Raw genomic sequence first — 17,978 nt, 5'->3', positions numbered from 1 at the left:
CTTAGCTCAAGGCTCAGTCACTAACCTTCAAAAACGACAGTGGTGCCCACAAAACAGCCCTTCAAAACAACCATTCAAAATGCTCAAGAACAAGCCTTCTCTTTCAACTCCTCCTTGTTATCTACATGGTCCAGATGGGAAGCTTCTTTTTAACATAGCTAGTTACATAGCTACTGACATGCACAATCCACATTTGTGCCCGAATATTTGATCCCCATCTTGCTTACTTGCCAGTGGAGAGACTTACAGCTACATTATCAAGAACCATAGTGCCTCACTAATTACCTTAAGCACCATCTCCCTTCTGGTACATGCAGAAGCCTCATGTACACCTCAAAGACACTACCACTTCTGCACAAAGTGCATGCGGACCGTGCCAATATTTACTTGAGAAAGTTAGGCCTTTCATACCAGTTCCACAGCCACCGTCATCCTTCTAGCCCATCTGGTGATAGCCAAATTGTAAACATCGTGTATGACTGTGTCACATATGACCACCCTTCATGCCACTGTTGGGTATATCGAGCAGGAATCACCATATAAATGGGCAGTGTTTTGCTATTCAAAATCAGTCCTTCAAAGCTTGCAAGCAGCATTGTGCCATAGAAATTATGAGAACTTGATTCAAGCATAATAGAAATCTGCCATTGTGCTGTTGAACAAAGAACATATTTTTCAGTGGCTGCCTCGTTCATGGTGGTATTTTTTGGCTATGATCTAACTGATGAAGCTGCCCAAAATACCCATGACAATGCACAGACCATGCTTATTCTATTATTAATTAAATTACGGGATTTTACATGCCAAAACCACTTTCTGATTATGAGGCACGCCGTAGTGGAGGGCTCCGGAAATTTCAAACACCTGGAGTTCTTTAACGTGCACCTAAATCTAAGTACACGGGTGTTTTCGCATTTTGCCCCCATCAAAATTATTCCATTATCAAGAGCAGACACAGCTAAGAAGCTCTACCAGACTGTTTGAGACACCACGCCAGCTCTTCAGAGTGGTGGTGTCCGGTCAACTGAGTGCACTCAGTTGACCGGACAGTTGAACTTTTACAGAAGCAATTATTCTGGGTGCATGGACTCACTGATCATCAACACAGAATGCTACACATGCTCCAATAGCTTTCTTGAAATGAACGAACCTGAGAATATGCTTAAGATACCCTGCGTCTGCTACTGCGTGTATGAACTCTCTCTGTTTGCCTTTCCTTCCTTTCTTTCAATCCCTCATTTATTTTCCCTCATGCTGAGTAGCCAACCAGATGCCCTTCTGGTTAACCTCCTTGCTGTCCCTTGTTTTCTCTTTCTTCCTTCCAGCCACAGGCATACCAGAGCTCCAACTCAATGACCATACAACAGCTAAGGATGCGTACGTTTCAGAAGATGTCTGCACTTCTTTGCTTGGGAAGCCATCCATTAGAGAACTCCAGATGTTGACAGGCATTTGTGAATGCCTCCACTAAGGTAAGGTGGCATCAAAAGAGGAGCTCCCAACATTGTTTCAGGGACTTAACAAGCTGCACAAAAAACTCTGGATATGGCTGCAGACCGGAGCAGAACCACTCATGCTCTACTCTCCGAGGCACATTCCGATTTCCTTATATGAGAAGACAGACTTGCAACTACAAAGGATGCAAAAAATCTGGACGATATCAACTGATAATGAGCTGATGGAGTGGTGTGCACCTATAGTAGTCGTCCCAAAACCTTCCAGAAATGTGAGAATCTGCATGGACTTCACAGAGCTTAATCACCACATCCAGAGAGAATGGCATCCCATCTGCAGAGCACAATCTCCGATATTTCTTCATGGGCCTAAAGTGTTCTCCAAACTAGATGCGAACTCCGGGTTTTTACAAATTCCACTTGGTAAAGATTTCAAAATGCTGACCACATTTGACTCCCCTTTGGGCACTTCTACTTGAACAAGTTACCTTTCTAAATTGCATCTGCTCCTGCAAACTTACAGAAAAAATGTCCTATGTATATCAAGGGACTGTTGCATCTGGATCGCAAGCCCCAAGGGTAGCGTTGGCCTGGCGGCCTGGGGCACAACTGGAAGCATCCGAAGGTCCTGGCAAAGGATGAGTCGATTGCTAACAGAACAACTTGTTTATTATAGCATCGCAAAAGAGCGGCCGGTCAGGTCGACTGAAGTGGAGAGACGGGAGGGCACGTTACTCGACGGAAGAAATCGGAGCCTCTCTCGGCGTCCGTGGGCTGCTGCTTTTATACTCTCGGAGTCGAGGGCAAGAAGGAACGGCTTGGGATGAGGAGCACGTGATGGCGCCGCACGGACACGTTGAGACGAGAAGTGACGCATGACGCATCCGCCGGGCCGGCGCCGGTCAGACCTTCTCGCTTCACAGTTGGGGAGCTCCTCTCCCCGGCTGCCGCGCTTTGACAAGCGTGGGCACCAACATGTACACACACACACACACACGCGAAGACACGTGGCATTGAAACATGCCTGGACGCGCTTGGGAGGAAGTGTTGCGGCAGCGCTGAACGGGCCAAAATGTCCGCCGCTTTGAACGAAGCCCCGGCGTCCGTTGCATCCGTGCCGGCTATACCGCGCGTCGGAGGCGAAATGTAACAGGACCAACAGAGTTATTCATTACATGGACAACATCCTTATCTGGGGTCAGAATGAGACACTCAGAAATGTGCTTCAGCTACTAGACAAGGCTGGAGTGACATTGAATGGAAGCAAATGCTTGTTTCAAATTCAACACTTCACCTTCAAGGCTCAATGGCTGGGCCAAAATAAAATAAGACTTGATGAAAAGAAAGCGCATGCCATTTTGAAAATGGAGAGCCCTAGAAACAAGATCGAGCTGCAGAGAATTCTCAGAATGCAGCATACTTCACCATATTTGTTTCCAATGTCTCGGAAGTCCAGCAAGCTCTTACTTTCCTGTTATCAAAGAAGCAAGAATTTGCATGGGATACTCCACAACAGCAGGCTTTCTACAGATGGAAGACAGTGCTCTCATCTCCCCCCATCTTTGTCTATGATCTGTCAAGAGAGACAGTCATCACAGCAGATGCTTCCTTCTTCGAATTCAGTGCATTAATTTAGCAGAAGGGAACAAATGGAACATTTGAAGACATGACTTCTGCCTCAAGGATACTCTCAAAGACAGTGAAACGTTACATGCAAATCAAGAAAGATGCCCTTGCCTTGGTCTAGGCATGCTAAATGCTCTATGATTATCATGTCAGCAAGCTGTTCAAGCTGAAGATGGATCATAAACAATTAGTTTCCACCTTAATTTCAAAGAGCCATGATGATTTAACTTCAAGATTGCAGAGGCTAAAGACGAGGCCTGACACTTCTGCCTTTCAAGTTGGCTCTCTTGAAGAATGGGTATAGTCCTGCAGAGCTGCTCATGGTTCAAGAACCAAGATAAGATTCCTCTAAGTCTGAGCAAGCTGACACCTCAATCACATAATCAAGAAAGTCTTCAGAACTTCAAAAAAATAATATTGTGTCAGATCAAAGACTTCAACAAACATCATGAAATCTGCAACCTGTCAAACCTTTTCTACAGCGATGTCTAGTTGCCAGACCTCAAGCTCAAAGGGACCATACAAGCCCATCAAAGAGCCTCAGTCCAAAAACTAGGTAAACACAGACATTGGTGCAGTATGCAGGATTAACACCCAGCTTATTTAGTACCCCGCTACTGGCCCCAATGCAGGAAGTGCCAATAGTATCAGCTAATGTGCTGGCAACACGTGATCTTGCTGTAAGACACTTCCCACATGCAATATCAGAAGTGGATGATGCGTAAAGCCACCTACTGCAATGAACTTTGCTTGTTATGTTTGGGATACGCCTTAAGTGTTACCATTGATTTTCTGCACAACTGTGAAATGCAACTTTTATGGCTTAAATTTCAAATTTTATGTAACTGAATGCGACTATAATGTGCATTTTATATTTGCATGCTGCCACAAGTACCGTGTGTAAAGTAATTATGGTTTACGACTTTCTTATTTGTACTGAAAGACAAGTAATTAAAATAAGCTTTACTGCAGTTCACACATGAGGCACCAACTACTACTACCATAGCACGTTAATTTTACCTCACCTGCAGCTTACAAATACTTGTATCTTTTCAAGATCTCATGGAAAGTGAGCTTTGCTCTAGTGATCACTCATTTTGTAGGTACGTGCTCATGCTCACAAGTCAACAGCTTCTGGCACTTAGTTCCTGTCTGTACTGATCAGAGCTTTTACATTTAAGCAGGTCTGGCCACCATGTTGTGCTTCCCCACTATGCACACACAACACAAAACACATGTGCACACAAGCACATGCAAAGATGAACACCCAGATTTAACCTGCACACTCACTGAAAGATCAATTTCTCCTGGTTGAAGCTCTGCTGTTTCTATGATCGATGCATCATAACCAAGATCTGTTGTCGCTTGTGAAAGCTGCATAGGTGAAACTTTTTCTGGATCATACTTCACTTCTGCTCTTTCTGACAGAAGACTGACAAGTGCCTGGGCTACACCTAAGATGTAGAAAAACAAAAAAAGAAAACGGTACAGCACTTTGGAACATCACACTGATGTTCAGAATTAGGCAGACTTATAATTCAAGAAAATTTAATTATGAATGAAAAGCAAGATTAAGATGATGAAATTTTGCTTTGATCACTTACACTGGACCCCTGTTCACAATCATAAACTATGCATAAAGTGAACAGAATGTCTTAAATTGCACAAGATACCTATGAAAAACAAAAACCTTTCAATAACTTCAAGGTCATCTGGGTCAGTGCTTCTAACTAGCATGATCTTCTGCAAGAAGCATTAAAATCAGGCTCAAAGTTTGCTGCAACTGCATTAAACATAAAAGCATACTATCCCTTTCGAAAGCAAAGCAGATATGCCATCTCATTCTTTACCAATCTACAGCACCATGAACTAACTGTAGTCGGCATTATGGCATCGTAGTTCCCAGCATGCTCTGCAGCAAAACATTGGAAGCAACAAAGGTAAAGCTACTGAGCATCGAATGCAGCTGTTGCCTCTCTTTTCGTCAAAATTTGTTCCTCTGTAGGCTCTTCATCACTGCTACCTTCATTAACCTTTCCATCCTTGAAGGCTTCGGTCATCAGCTCCAAGTAGATTGTCATGGGATCGTTAACCATGACATATTTATGGACTGTCAAACCCACTGCTGTGCTACAACAAGCAACACAAGTTGGGCTATTCCTGGAGCTGTGCAGCAGGACTGGTGTCACTGTCATGCCTGTCAAGTGTGTTGTTAGCACTAGTGCCGACTACAGTTTAGTGGCATCTGTGGAGGGCAGTTGTGGTGCCACTATGTGGCATTTGTTGTAAAGCAATAAATCAGCTGTTGAGGATGCCTAAATCCTTTCATTGCACAGAAAAATTAATAGTGGTCTTTATTGTAGAGGTGTTTACAATACAAAAGAAAGATAGGAATTCATTACACAGGTCATTTTATTGCGGATTCATTTGACTGTACATGGCATTATAGCATTGTGCATTAACCTAAATGTGCTGCAGTGGCCAGGAATAGGGCCCCAGAACTTTGCCTCAGCAGTAAAATTACAAAGGTGCTGAGCTCCCTCTTTAGCTGAAAAGACACAATATAACCGAATATAACAGCCAGAAAACTTTGAAGAAAAGCAATAGTAAAATATCAGTTTGTACCTTACTATTGCTACTCAATTTACACTGCACACTATAAGTAGTCTCCAATGTTCAAGGTTACATTATGCGGTACATATAAAAAAAGTTTCCAATGAAGGATGTTCAATAGACACTACAATTTCTGAAACCACTGTAAACCACTGTACTATTTAAGAATACAAAACAAAATCCAAGTTACCTACTAAACATACCATTCAGCTTTAGAAGATTTTTCTCAACGGCTGATACACAGGAGGCACACGTCATGCCTCTAACATGAAGATAGCATTTCTGCAAAGGCACTTCTTTTTCATGCACAGAACCTGACGAGATTTCTGATGTTGGTGCTAACTGCAACCTATTCTCCACTGATGAATACAATGCTTCACTTGAACCTAAAGGAAAATATAATAAAAACAGACGAAATTAAAATAAACAAAAACATTCTGACAAACTTGCAAAGCACTGTTAAAGTGGCACACTTATAAACAAAGATTGCAAAGCTAAGCCATGATGCCATTCCACTCGCACACTCTGCTGTGGGGTGTGGAACGACAGTTGGTACCCCTGTTTCTTGCAGATAGAAAATCAAGTTTCTGTTCTAGCAAAAGCAAGGACTGCACCTAAACATGGCACTAAGCAAAACACAGCCAATGGCTCTGCAAACTAAGTATAAGCACAAAAACACCAAGCAGATTAGCTGGCAGAGCCATTTACACATTCTTCTTCAGCACTGAAACAGTTACTAGTACAATGAATTGTGCAATCAAATGGAGAATGACAATATACGTGCATCCGAGGGGCAGTGCCAGCTGCCCACTCCCCAAGTCTGTTACAGGTGATGCAGGTTTGCCTTACAGGGTCTTATATTTAAAGCTCACAATCCATTATAAGAGATTGGTAATTGAGAGCAGCATCATGGTGCATTGGTGAAGTTAAAGAGCAGCTCTGGCAATTTCTTACCATGTCAATGATTTGACTGATTTAGATCACCGTGTGCTTTTTTGACATGATAAGACAGTGCAATCCAAACCAAAATACACACATAATTTTAAATTAGCGAAACCCCCACTGAAACTGAATATGTACTGGGCAGCCCAGAGAGCTGCCTCTCATGCTGTTAGTGGCAACATAAAAGAAGCCATGCATTCGGAACAGCAGTGCTAGAAGCAAAATCTTGGGACAACCTGTTAACTACAACAAATTCTACAAAATACTTGGTGCAGTGCAACTCCTCCTAGCAAAAAAGTAAATAAAATAAATAAAAGAAGACTCCATTATAAAGTTCACACTGCTTCTGAAACCTTCAAGCCAGCTAGTAAATTGGAACACAGTCATGCATTGCAATAGCAGTCCTGTGCATGTTGCTTAAGACATATCTCAAAGATATCAACACCAGCACTGCTGCTCAAGCCACGACATTATGAGCAGCAAGCATAGGGTAGCCAGTAGAAATAATTTGTTCAAGGGCACAAATTGTTGGTATGCATGCAGATTTCAAAAATTAATTTTTTGTAAAACTACACACCTCTCAATAGTGTCATTTACAAAAGTGCTCAGAAGAATGTACGATATGAATTTTGTTCATGTTTACACAGTTAGAACGATCATTGAAGTTGCTCATTAAGCATACTGAATAAGGAGGGGAAGTTTTCAATTCTTTCATTCTGATGAAATATTCTTGAATGGGTCCATTCAAGATGCGCGGTAGCTTTGCAGTTAGCTAGTACAGAGCTAACAAGCTCATAAAGATGGCCAGAGGAGGGGGGTACAATCACAAAGCAATCACAGGTTAAAACTTTTGACGTGCATTTCACCCACTTTCCAGCTTCTAAGGTGGAACCTACGGTTTTTGGAAATATAGCACCCATTGTGCAATGGCCACATAATCTCTGTTTTCATGCCATGTTATATTGCTATTTTCACATCATAGGGAGACTGAAGGTGACATTAAAAGTGATGGCCTAACTGAGCTGCAGGGGATGAGCACATATGGTGGCACAAAATGTGTTCTTGCTTTATTGCAAGTTAGTGTGCTATGTTTCCCTTGCGACATTACCTCCACAATATTAATTATGCTGACCATGAAGATGTGGCTGACTGGAAAAGTATCAGCAGAAGAGAAAACTTGTACAAGCAGACGGCACAGTAATAAGAGATGAAAGCATGGAGTAGCATTTATGTACTCTTCACCACATCCTGTGTGTTGCACCATTTCAAGTTATCTGTTATGATAATCAGCGTGGAATTAAACCCATAACACTTGGCTGGTGAGGAAATACTTGCAAAAAGGAATGCAGCATATGAAAGAGCGCTGAACTGAAAGTGCACTTACCAGTGTCTAAAGAAGAAATAAATAGGCATGATGCAGCTTTGCTTAGCTGTTTTTCAAGAAGTGGCGTGTCCTCTGATGCTATGGAGCCTTTTTGAGTCTGTTCCTTGATCTCGCAGCCATAGCCAGAATCACTGATAATTTCCACAATTTTTTGGCGTGTCAATATTGATGAGATGTAGACAACAGCAGCAGTACCTTCTTGAAGAGACACCTTGACACCTTCAACTCCTTCAGTTCGAGACAACATACCTTCTAGAGAGGTAACACAAGACATGCAGGTCATGCCTGTGACGCTGAATAATGCCGAAACAAGGTCTGGGGGTCCTTGCTCACTGATGATTGTTGCTGAATACCCTGCATTGCAGACAGCTCGACACAAGTCATATGCTCTCACCTCATAGCTGCAGAAGTCAACTAGCACCTTCTGCTCTTCAAGTGACACAGAAACTGACTTCACTCCTGGTTTTGCAAAAAGTACTCTTTCAACTGAAATAACACATAGGCTGCAGGCAACACCCTCAACAGAAAGAGTGACAGATGATGGCTTAATACTTTCAGGCAGAGTCACAACAAAACCAAGGTTGTTTACGGTAGACTTAATAGCAAGAGGGTCCGTTTGAGTTGTTTCAAATGTAACATTGGCTCTGCCCTTATCCAAGGAAACGTCAACACGGCAGACTCCCTTGATTTGGGCAACACTTGCCGTTACTTTGCCAACACACTCGTTGCACATCATGCCACCAATGAGCAGCGTGATGTCTTCAAGGCTTGGACACGAGTTCTTGGTGCGTGCATTGAAGCCACTCTCTATTACTGCTCGGGTGATTTCACGCAGAGTTACCTCGCTTGGATCATACTTGACAACAGCTTCATTTTCTTCCAGATCCACCTGCAAAGAGCGGTTATACCAGATCGTAGCGCGGCTTATGTGCTTCCGCGGAGACGACAGGCAAGCGAGAACAAAGCAGCCCGCTTCATATTACAAACGGGAATCTGAAACCACTACTACCTCGATCGGTACACTACTGCGCTGTTGTGATCTCACGGGCAAGCTGCGTGAGCTCGCTGGCTTCACCTAAATGACTATAAAATTGATAAAGCTTTCCACTAGAGTGAATATGCATACATCGGCGAAGGTGCGTAATAAACTGTACATTTAGGATGCGATATACACAAAAAGGCACATTCATGCAACTTGCACATTGTGGAATGCAAGTGATACATTCATTAGAATCACAATTTTTAATTTCATATAGACGCCAATACCGAATGTTATTCATTTTCTGTAAGTAAATATGCCGAGATACGTGAATTGTACACACTACAAAATAATTAAACTTACGTGAACAGTTTCAACACCGCTCAGATTCACCAACTTCTTGTTGATTATCTCAACACAAACTGGGCATGCCATTCCTTCCAGCAAAATTACATCAGTTCTCATATTCGGGGCCATGGTACTTCCTCACTGAAATGGAGAAATGCAATGCAGGAAGTTAATGAAAACCCGCGCGGCCCATGCGTCGATCGGCTGAAACATTCTTAAGGCCAGCAATTACTTCAAGACAATTACTTGCACCAAAGGGACCCATAAACATACCTTCGAAGTACCACTCACGTAAGCACGAATGAGCTTCGATGTCCAGCGACGCGGAGACACTCAAAACTAAGGTGAAAATGCAAAGTGGAAGAGTCAACAGTCGAAACCGACGATTTTGCCGAAGTGGCCGAAACCAACACACAGAACACAGTAGTAACGCTGTAGCCGCACGATAGCCAGCTGGACTTGGCTTACTATGGCTTAGCACTCAGTCAGTAAAGAAGTCAATTGAAGCCAGTGTATGGCCAGTCAGTGGTGCATCCGAAGCCTCACGTGTCTGCCTTGTGTCGTATGTTACGGTAGAGTGTAGTTACGGCGTGTGAGCGTGTGAGTGCGTTTTTGGCATAGGTTGGTGCGCATTGCAATGCAAGGTTAAACGTCGAGTTGAGACTTATAGAGAGGTTATAGTGCCATTTATTATAATGTCTGAAATCGTTGATTCATCATGGGCGTCGTTGAAGATACGCGATGAGGTCCGAAAGGCAGTTCAAGAACTTCAATTTGAAAAAATGACGCCTGTTCAGGTGTGTAATAAGACATTATCTATCCGACCGAAAGTGTGAAATTAAATGTTTGCTGTTACGTAGTGCTTGCGCTTAATGTTTCTGTGCGCTACGTCAACAGATCAGTTTCGTGGCAAGTGAAGATGAAGGATGCGCGCATCTTCCGTGTGTCAACTGCCTCCCTACGCGTTAGACAGCGTGCCAGCTGAAGTGTGTTCATGTCTGTGTTACGTCTCGACATTTTCGTGCCCCTTAACCCGTGAAGTGTTTTATTATTTTGACCAAAAGTGATCTTGTTTTGCTTTTTTGTTTTAGGGCTTATTTTCAAACTTCATCTTCATGGAAAATCATTCTAAAGCTTTTTCATCCAATTTGCCTCATGCTTTAAGCATGCAAACCTCATTTTACCTCCTCACTGTGCAGCACACACACACACACACACACACACACACATATATATATATATATATATATATATATATATATATATATATATATTGTAGTAGGTAACATGCATGTGGCGCTGTGCGGACTGCCACCGCTGCGGCGCGAGACCCGAGCTCGGGCTGCTGATGCGAACAGCTAGGACTCGCGATCAAGAGCCACTTGCGATCCCGCATACGAGCTGCAATAAACCCCCTTTCATTTGGTGGAGCTGCGGGGTAGACCTCGGAAACTGGAACTCCGAAGCCGGACGCTACCGACTGCTACGACCATGCCTGACGAAACCACCCAGGAAGATGCACCACAGTCTCCGGCGGTCATCGTTTCCGGTGTGTTGCGCCAGCGTGATCCTGCCATCTTTAGCGGCACCGATGATCATGACGTGGAGGATTGGTTGTCTTCTTATGAACGGGTGAGCCAGCATAACAAGTGGGACGACGTCACCAAGTTGCACAACGTGCTGTTTTACCTAACCGGCGTCGCGAACCTCTGGTTCCGAAACCACGAACACGATTTCGCCACATGGAGCACACTCAAAACAAGTTTCGCAGAAGTGTTCGGGCGCCCCGCTGTGCGCAAGCTTCGCGCAGAACAACGCCTACGTGGGCGTGCGCAACATCACGGTGAAAATTTCACAAGTTACATCGAAGATGTTATTGACCTGTGTAAGCGCGTGAATCCGTCAATGTCAGAACAGGACAAGATAAAACACATTATGAAAGGCATTGATGAGGACGCCTTTCAGATGTTGTTAGCGAAGGATCCGCGTACCGTGGCCGAAGTTATCAATTTGTGCCAAAGTTTTGACGAGCTATGGAAACAACGCATCTTAGCTCGGCGCCCACCGCCTACGGAAGATTCGTTAGCCGCATTAATTATTGGCGACAACCACACAACTTTGCTGACGCAAATAAAAGAATTTGTGCGCGAGGAGGTCGCACGACAGCTCTCGATTTTGCCGACCACGGAGAAGCCTTCTCAATGTTTGGCTCCAGCGCTCCGACAGATAATTCAAGAGCAAGTGACCGAAGCTCTTCCACCTCCGTGTCAGCCGGCTCCCGTGGCCGCGCCTCTGACGTATGCTGAAGCCGTTGCACGGGCGCCTCGTCTACAGGGATTCTCTCCTCCGCCTTCAGCGCCTCGCCCGCCGGTGTTCTCTCCTCCGCCTTCGCCTCGCCAGCCGGTGGATCCCTTTTTCAGTGCACAGCAGCGGGGGCCACATCCTTGGCGCACTGCTGACAACCGCCCAATATGCTATGCCTGCGGTACCCCGGGTCATGTTGTGCGCTTCTGCCGCCGGCGCTTGCCGGCCTTCGTGGGCACCCCGCGACGACCCAGCTCCGACTTCCGACCTTTCCGTATGCCTCAGCGACCACCACCGGAAGTCTACGCTGCTGATGACATACCGGCACCGCAGTCACAGCTCTACGGCACTCGTCGCTCGCCTTCCCCTCGTCGGCGCTCACTCTCACCCATGCGTCGTAGACCCAGTGCCAGTACTACTGAGGCGGAAAACTGATTTCCGCAGTTCCTGAGGCACGAACTGCGTCATCGTCGGAACATCAAAGTCCTCGTTTTCCCCCCGCTAACGTTATTGAAGTGTCCGTTGATGGCATCAAATGCCTTGCGCTCGTCGATACAGGTGCTGCTGTATCCGTGATTAGGGAGAAGCTTTGTCGTGCATTGCGGAAAGTGACCATGAAACCTTCGGTTCCATTGCTTAGAACAGCCAGTGCACAACAAATTCAGCCAGTCGCTATGTGCACTGCCAGGGTGCTGATTCGAGACATATTGTATTCCATTGATTTCTTTGTGCTAACTTGTTGCTCCCACGATGTCATTCTCGGTTGGGATTTTCTGTCGCGCCATCATGCCGTCATTGACTGTGCACGTGCTGAGGTTCAGTTCTCCGTTCTGTGCGATTTGCCATGTCACGACTTTCAAGTTCAGGATCTTAGCAGGATCTGTGTAGCTTCGGATACTGACCTTCCTCCTCACAGTGCTGTATTTGTCCCTCTTTCATGTGCATCGCTTGCCGAAGCGACGGTCATGTTTACACCCGCTGCCGTCTTCATTCGCCGCCAACCTATATTGTTGCCTTTCGCCCTCCTCACGGTTCACCATGGTGCTGCAGAAATACTGATTTCAAACCCAAATTCATACACTTTGGCTTTGCACTGTGGCGAGACTATTGGTACCGTCGAGCCTGTCGACATTGACGCTATTGTGCATTTCCCTATGACCGACGACGTAGATACTGCCAACGTAGCAGCACTGACACCCCATGTGCCATCTAACCGAGTACCACCGGATGTTTTTTGTCGCTCCATTGCGGATGACCTCGAGCCGACACAATGTGAGCGACTAATTACTCTTTTAAATGATTTTCACGCCTCTTTTGATTGGAACCAAGCATCATTAGGCCGCACAAGTACCGTCTCTCACCACATTGATACGGGACATCACGCACCATTACGCCAGCGTCCGTACCGCGTGTCATCCACCGAGCGTCGTGTCATCGCCGAGCAAGTTGAAGACATGCTTGACCGTGGTGTTATCAAGCCATCCTGCAGCCCTTGGTCATCGCCCGTAGTACTCATTAAGAAAAAAGATGGCTCGATTCGTTTCTGTGTGGACTATCGACGCCTCAACAAGATTACACGAAAAGATGTCTATCCTCTACCGCGCATAGATGACGCCATGGATTGTCTACATGGTGCTGAATTCTTTTCTTCTTTGGACTTGCGATCGGGCTATTGGCAAGTGCCAGTGGATGAATCCGACCGCTCGAAAACAGCTTTCATTACGCCTGATGGCCTGTATGAGTTTACAGTAATCCCATTCGGCCTCTGCAATGCGCCCGCGACATTCGAAAGAATGATGGACAATATTCTGCGAGGCCTAAAATGGAAGACGTGCCTGTGTTATTTAGACGACGTGGTAGTTTTCTCCCCTGATTTCACCACTCACCTCTCTCGTCTACGCGAAGTCCTTATTTGCCTTGCCACCGCCGGCCTTCAACTTAACTTGAAAAAGTGCCGCTTCGGCGCCCGCCAGCTGACCATACTTGGCCATGTCGTTTCCAAAGACGGCGTCCTTCCCGACCCTGACAAACTTCGCGCTGTCGCCGAATTTCCGTGGCCGACTACACTGAAAGAGCTCCGAAGTTTTATCGGCCTTTGCTCTTATTTTCGACGCTTTGTGCGCAATTTTGCCTGCATCATCGCTCCCCTGACGAAGCTCCTGGCTGGCCCCGGTGACCTTCGCCATTGGACTCCGGCATGTGACCAAGCCTTCACCACTTTGCGTCGTCTGCTTACCTCACCGCCTGTTCTACGCCACTATGACCCGACTGCACCGACCGAAGTTCATACGGACACCAGTGGCGTTGGTCTTGGAGCCGTCCTTGCGCAACGCAAGCCTGGCTTTCCGGAATATGTGGTTGCGTATGCGAGTCGTGCCCTCACGAAGGCAGAAACCAATTATTCTGTCACAGAGAAAGAATGCTTGGCTATAGTTTGGGCGTTAAACAAATTTCGGCCTTACTTGTATGGCCATCCGTTCGATGTTGTGACAGACCACCACGCGCTCTGCTGGCTTGCGTCACTGAAAGACCCGTAAGGCCGTCTTGGACATTGGGCTCTTCGGCTCCAAGAATTTGACATTCGCGTCATCTATCGATCCGGGCGCCAACATTCTGATGCCGATGCACTCTCCCGATCGCCCATGCGATCCGACGAAACGCCACCCTCACCCATAGAGTGCCCGGTTGCTACGCTTGCTGTTACCGACATGCCGTCTGAACAGAGGAAAGATCCGTGGATTGTGTCTCTCGTTGACATTCTTCACAGTTCTTCGACGGCTACATGCCCTCGAGCCCTTCGTCGCCAAGCCACCCATTTCGTGCTACGGGACGCCATCTTGTACCGCCGAAACTATCAGCCGGACGGTCGCAAATGGCTGCTAGTCATCCCTCGCCATTTGCGCTCCGACATATGCACGTATTTCCACGCCGACCCACAACAAGCTCATGCTGGCGTCCTGAAAACCTACGAGCGGCTCCGCCAGCGCTACTACTGGCGCGGCATGTATTCTTATGTCCGCAAATACATTCGGTCATGTGTAGCCTGTCAGCGACGCAAGACATCTCCTCATACGACAGGCCCTCTGCAACCTTTACCGTGTCCTGCACGTCCTTTTGATCGGATTGGCATTGACCTTTATGGGCCTCTTCCATCCACTGCTAAAGGAAATCGTTGGATAATTGTCGCAGTAGACCACCTCACAAGATATGCCGAAACTGCTGCACTTGCTTCGGCTGCTGCTCGCGACGTCGCCGCATTCATGTTACGGCATTTCATCTTACGGCATGGCGCACCGCGAGAACTGCTCAGCGATCGAGGCCGTGTCTTCTTGTCCGAAGTTATTAATGAGCTACTCGCCGCTTGCCGCACTATTCACCGCACCACTACGGCGTATCACCCACAGACTAACGGTCTAACGGAACGGTTCAACCGCACTCTTGGTGACATGCTCACCATGTATGTTGCGTCTGATCATTCCAATTGGGACGATGTCCTCCCTTTTGTGACGTACGCGTATAACACCGCCGTTCAGGCTACCACAGGCTTCTCCCCATTTTTCCTTCTTTATGGACGTGAACCATCCACTACCCTCGACACCATGCTACCATATCATCCGGATGCCTCTGAATTCACCCCTCTTTCCGAAGTTGCTCGCCATGCTGAAGAGTGCCGCCAACTGGCTCGCTCGTTCACGTCGGATACCCAAGGAATCCACAAAGATCGCCACGACAACGGGCAGCCCACACAGTCCTTCGCCGTGGACTCTCACATCTGGCTTCAGCTGCCCTTCCAATCTCCAGGCCTTAGCCCAAAGCTTGCTCCGAAATATCAGGGTCCGTACCGGATCGTCGCGTGTACATCGCCGGTGAATTATGTGGTCGAACCGGTGACGCCATCTTCGGACAAACGCCGCCGTGGCCGCGAGACGGTTCACATCAGCCGCCTGAAGCCGTACCACGACCCCCTTATCGTGTCATCACCTTAGGTCGCCAGGATGGCTCCTCTTCACCGCGGGGGCAATTGTAGTGGGTAACATGCATGTGGCGCTGTGCGGACTGCCACCGCTGCGGCGCGAGACCCGAGCTCGGGCTGCTGATGCGAACAGCTAGGACTCGCGATCAAGAGCCACTTGCGATCCCGCATACGAGCTGCAATAAACCCCCTTTCAATATATATATATATATATATATATATATATATATATATACAGTGTCTTCCATATTTGGCCAGTCGACATTAAAAAATTCCTGTCCACAAACTACTCATATAATCGAGAGCAAACATCGCTCACAGGGTAGCATATTGTAGTCTAAGTTGTTTTAAGTGTATTTAAATGTCAGTACTTACCTGCATTTTGTAGAACGAAGCAGAAACTGCTTTCGGCTACGAAGCACAGATTTTGTAAGTGGAAGCAGAGCTGCTGGACGGGTGGATGAAAGGTAGGAGCGCCCCCTTTGAAATGTGGGGATGGCTGTAGCCACCATGCTCAGCTTTTTATTTTTGTTTAACGTCTTCCTACATTTTTAACCTTGTGTCACCTCTCTGCTTTTCAGCCACCAATCCTCCAATCACTTTTTGCTAATTTCCACGGCATATTTATTTACATGACTATTGTTATCTCTGAACCCTATGGCCTCAGGAAGCATTACTGTGCCCTCATCGACATCGGGATGGATACCATCACATTTTAGTATGAGGTGTTCTATTGTTTCTACAGATTTACCACACACAGTACATGTGGCTTCTTCTTCGTTAAATTTATTTTTATAGCTCCGCATTCTAAGACATCCTGACCTAGCTTCAAAGAGTAGGGCATTGCCTCTTGAGTTATCATAAAACTCTTCCAGTATCGATGTAGTTCAACGCTATGCTTCTTTTCCATTGAATTTACCCAATTTTTACCTTCCGCATTTTTTACCTGTCGTTTAATGCTCTGTCTTTCTCCGTCCTCGTGTCTGGCTTACTTACTGGTTAGCTTCCTAGTACTTTTCCACCATTGTGAGTCAGCGCTCTTTCTGTATAGGTATCTAAATACCTTAGCTGCCCACCTGTTATTGTCCAATTTCCTCAGGTGTTTTTCGTATGGATTTTACTCTGAGCTTCCCGTGCTTCGAAAGATGCCCAGCCCATGTCCCCCTGTACTGCTTTGTTTGTGGTTTTCCTGTGGGTACCTAGTGCTAATCTTCCAACAGCTCTCTGATTTACTTCTAGTCTTGACTGAACTTCTGCCCTTAAGCACAGGATCGCATTCCCAGAAGTAAGCCCCGGCACCATTACTCCCTTCCAAATGCCTCTCAGTACCTCGTACCTGTTGTACCCCCACAATGCCCTATGTTTCATTATCCAGGCATCTCTTCGCCCTTTTGCTATGAGAGAATGTTTGTTCTTTTCCGTGTACCTCTGCCCTTTGTTTATCCATACCCCGAGATATTTGTATTCGGCCACTCGAGGTATTTCATGGCCTTGTATTGTAAGCTCCTGATTAGTTGTATCATTGAAAAACATCCCACCGGACTTAGCTGCACTAAAACTGAAACCTAGACTGTCTCCTTCGTCTACACAGTAATTAACCATAGTTTGCAAGTCTTCCTGGCTATCTGCTAACAGTACAATATCGTCCGCATACATTAAACCCGGTAGTAATAGCTCAACAACCTTTCTGCCTAATCTGTACGACAGATTATACCCTAGATTGCTTCCTTGTAGCCTTCTTTCCATACTTATCATATAAAGCATGAACAGCAGCGGTGATAGAGGACAACCTTGCCTTAATCCTTTGTGTACCTCGACAGTTGTCGTACTCTTAATTCCTTCCCATGTTATTTCAACATTATTTTCTCAATATATTTCCTGTATAAAATCAGTTACCTCATGACCGATACCTTCATCTTTTACTATGTTCCACAGGAGTTCCCTGTTCACGTTGTATGCACCGCTTATGTCCAGGAAGGCTAAATACAGAGGTCTATTTTCCGCCTTAGCCATTTCTATGCACTGGGTAAGCACGAACAGGCTTATCATCTAAGCGCCTACCACTTCTGAACCCGTTCTGAAGTTCTCCAAGTATTCTATTACTTTCTACCCATGACTGCATTTTTAATTTCACCGCCTGCATCGCCAGCCTATATATAACTGATGTTATCGTAATTGGTCGGAAGGATTTTATGTTCGTCTTATCACCTTTCCCTTTATAAATCAAATTCATTTTACTCTGTTTCCAGCTGTGCGGAATTTGCTTATTTGTTATGACTGCCTCCAATGCTTTTATCAGCGTTTCCTTGCTTCTTGGGCCAAGTTCATTAATTAAGTTGATTGGAATTTCGTCTA

General features: G+C 45.9%; 2 protein-coding genes across 5 annotated transcripts in view; one reads left to right on the top strand and one right to left on the bottom strand.

Annotated features, from left to right (window-relative positions):
* LOC126548032 (copper-transporting ATPase 2-like) overlaps window positions 1-9,783 on the bottom strand; it is a 118,780-nt gene extending 108,997 nt beyond the window's left edge. For all 3 annotated transcript variants that reach the window (XM_050196106.2, XM_055063536.1, XM_055063537.2), the window contains exons 1-5: window positions 9,620-9,783; window positions 9,362-9,487; window positions 8,020-8,908; window positions 5,897-6,079; window positions 4,371-4,534 (exon numbers count right to left, since the gene is read on the bottom strand). In XM_050196106.2, coding sequence (XP_050052063.1) covers window positions 4,371-4,534; window positions 5,897-6,079; window positions 8,020-8,908; window positions 9,362-9,475 — 1,350 coding nt within the window. In that variant the 5' untranslated portion in view covers window positions 9,476-9,487; window positions 9,620-9,783. The remainder of the gene's footprint in view (window positions 1-4,370; window positions 4,535-5,896; window positions 6,080-8,019; window positions 8,909-9,361; window positions 9,488-9,619) is intronic.
* Window positions 9,784-9,879: 96 nt separating this feature from the next.
* The window catches only part of LOC126548034 (ATP-dependent RNA helicase DDX55), a 44,127-nt gene continuing 36,028 nt past the window's right edge, over window positions 9,880-17,978 (top strand). Inside the window, exon 1 of one of the 2 annotated variants that reach the window (XM_050196111.2) lies at window positions 9,880-10,143. In XM_050196111.2, the coding sequence (XP_050052068.1) occupies window positions 10,042-10,143 (102 nt within the window). In that variant the 5' untranslated portion in view covers window positions 9,880-10,041. The remainder of the gene's footprint in view (window positions 10,144-17,978) is intronic. The other variant, XM_055063535.1, reaches the window with a different exon arrangement.

This window comes from Dermacentor andersoni, chromosome 1 (assembly GCF_023375885.2).
Source record: "Dermacentor andersoni chromosome 1, qqDerAnde1_hic_scaffold, whole genome shotgun sequence".
NCBI lineage: Eukaryota > Metazoa > Arthropoda > Arachnida > Ixodida > Ixodidae > Dermacentor > Dermacentor andersoni.
Note: the sequence above shows the minus strand (reverse complement) of the source record. Positions and strands in the feature narration are given on the sequence as shown.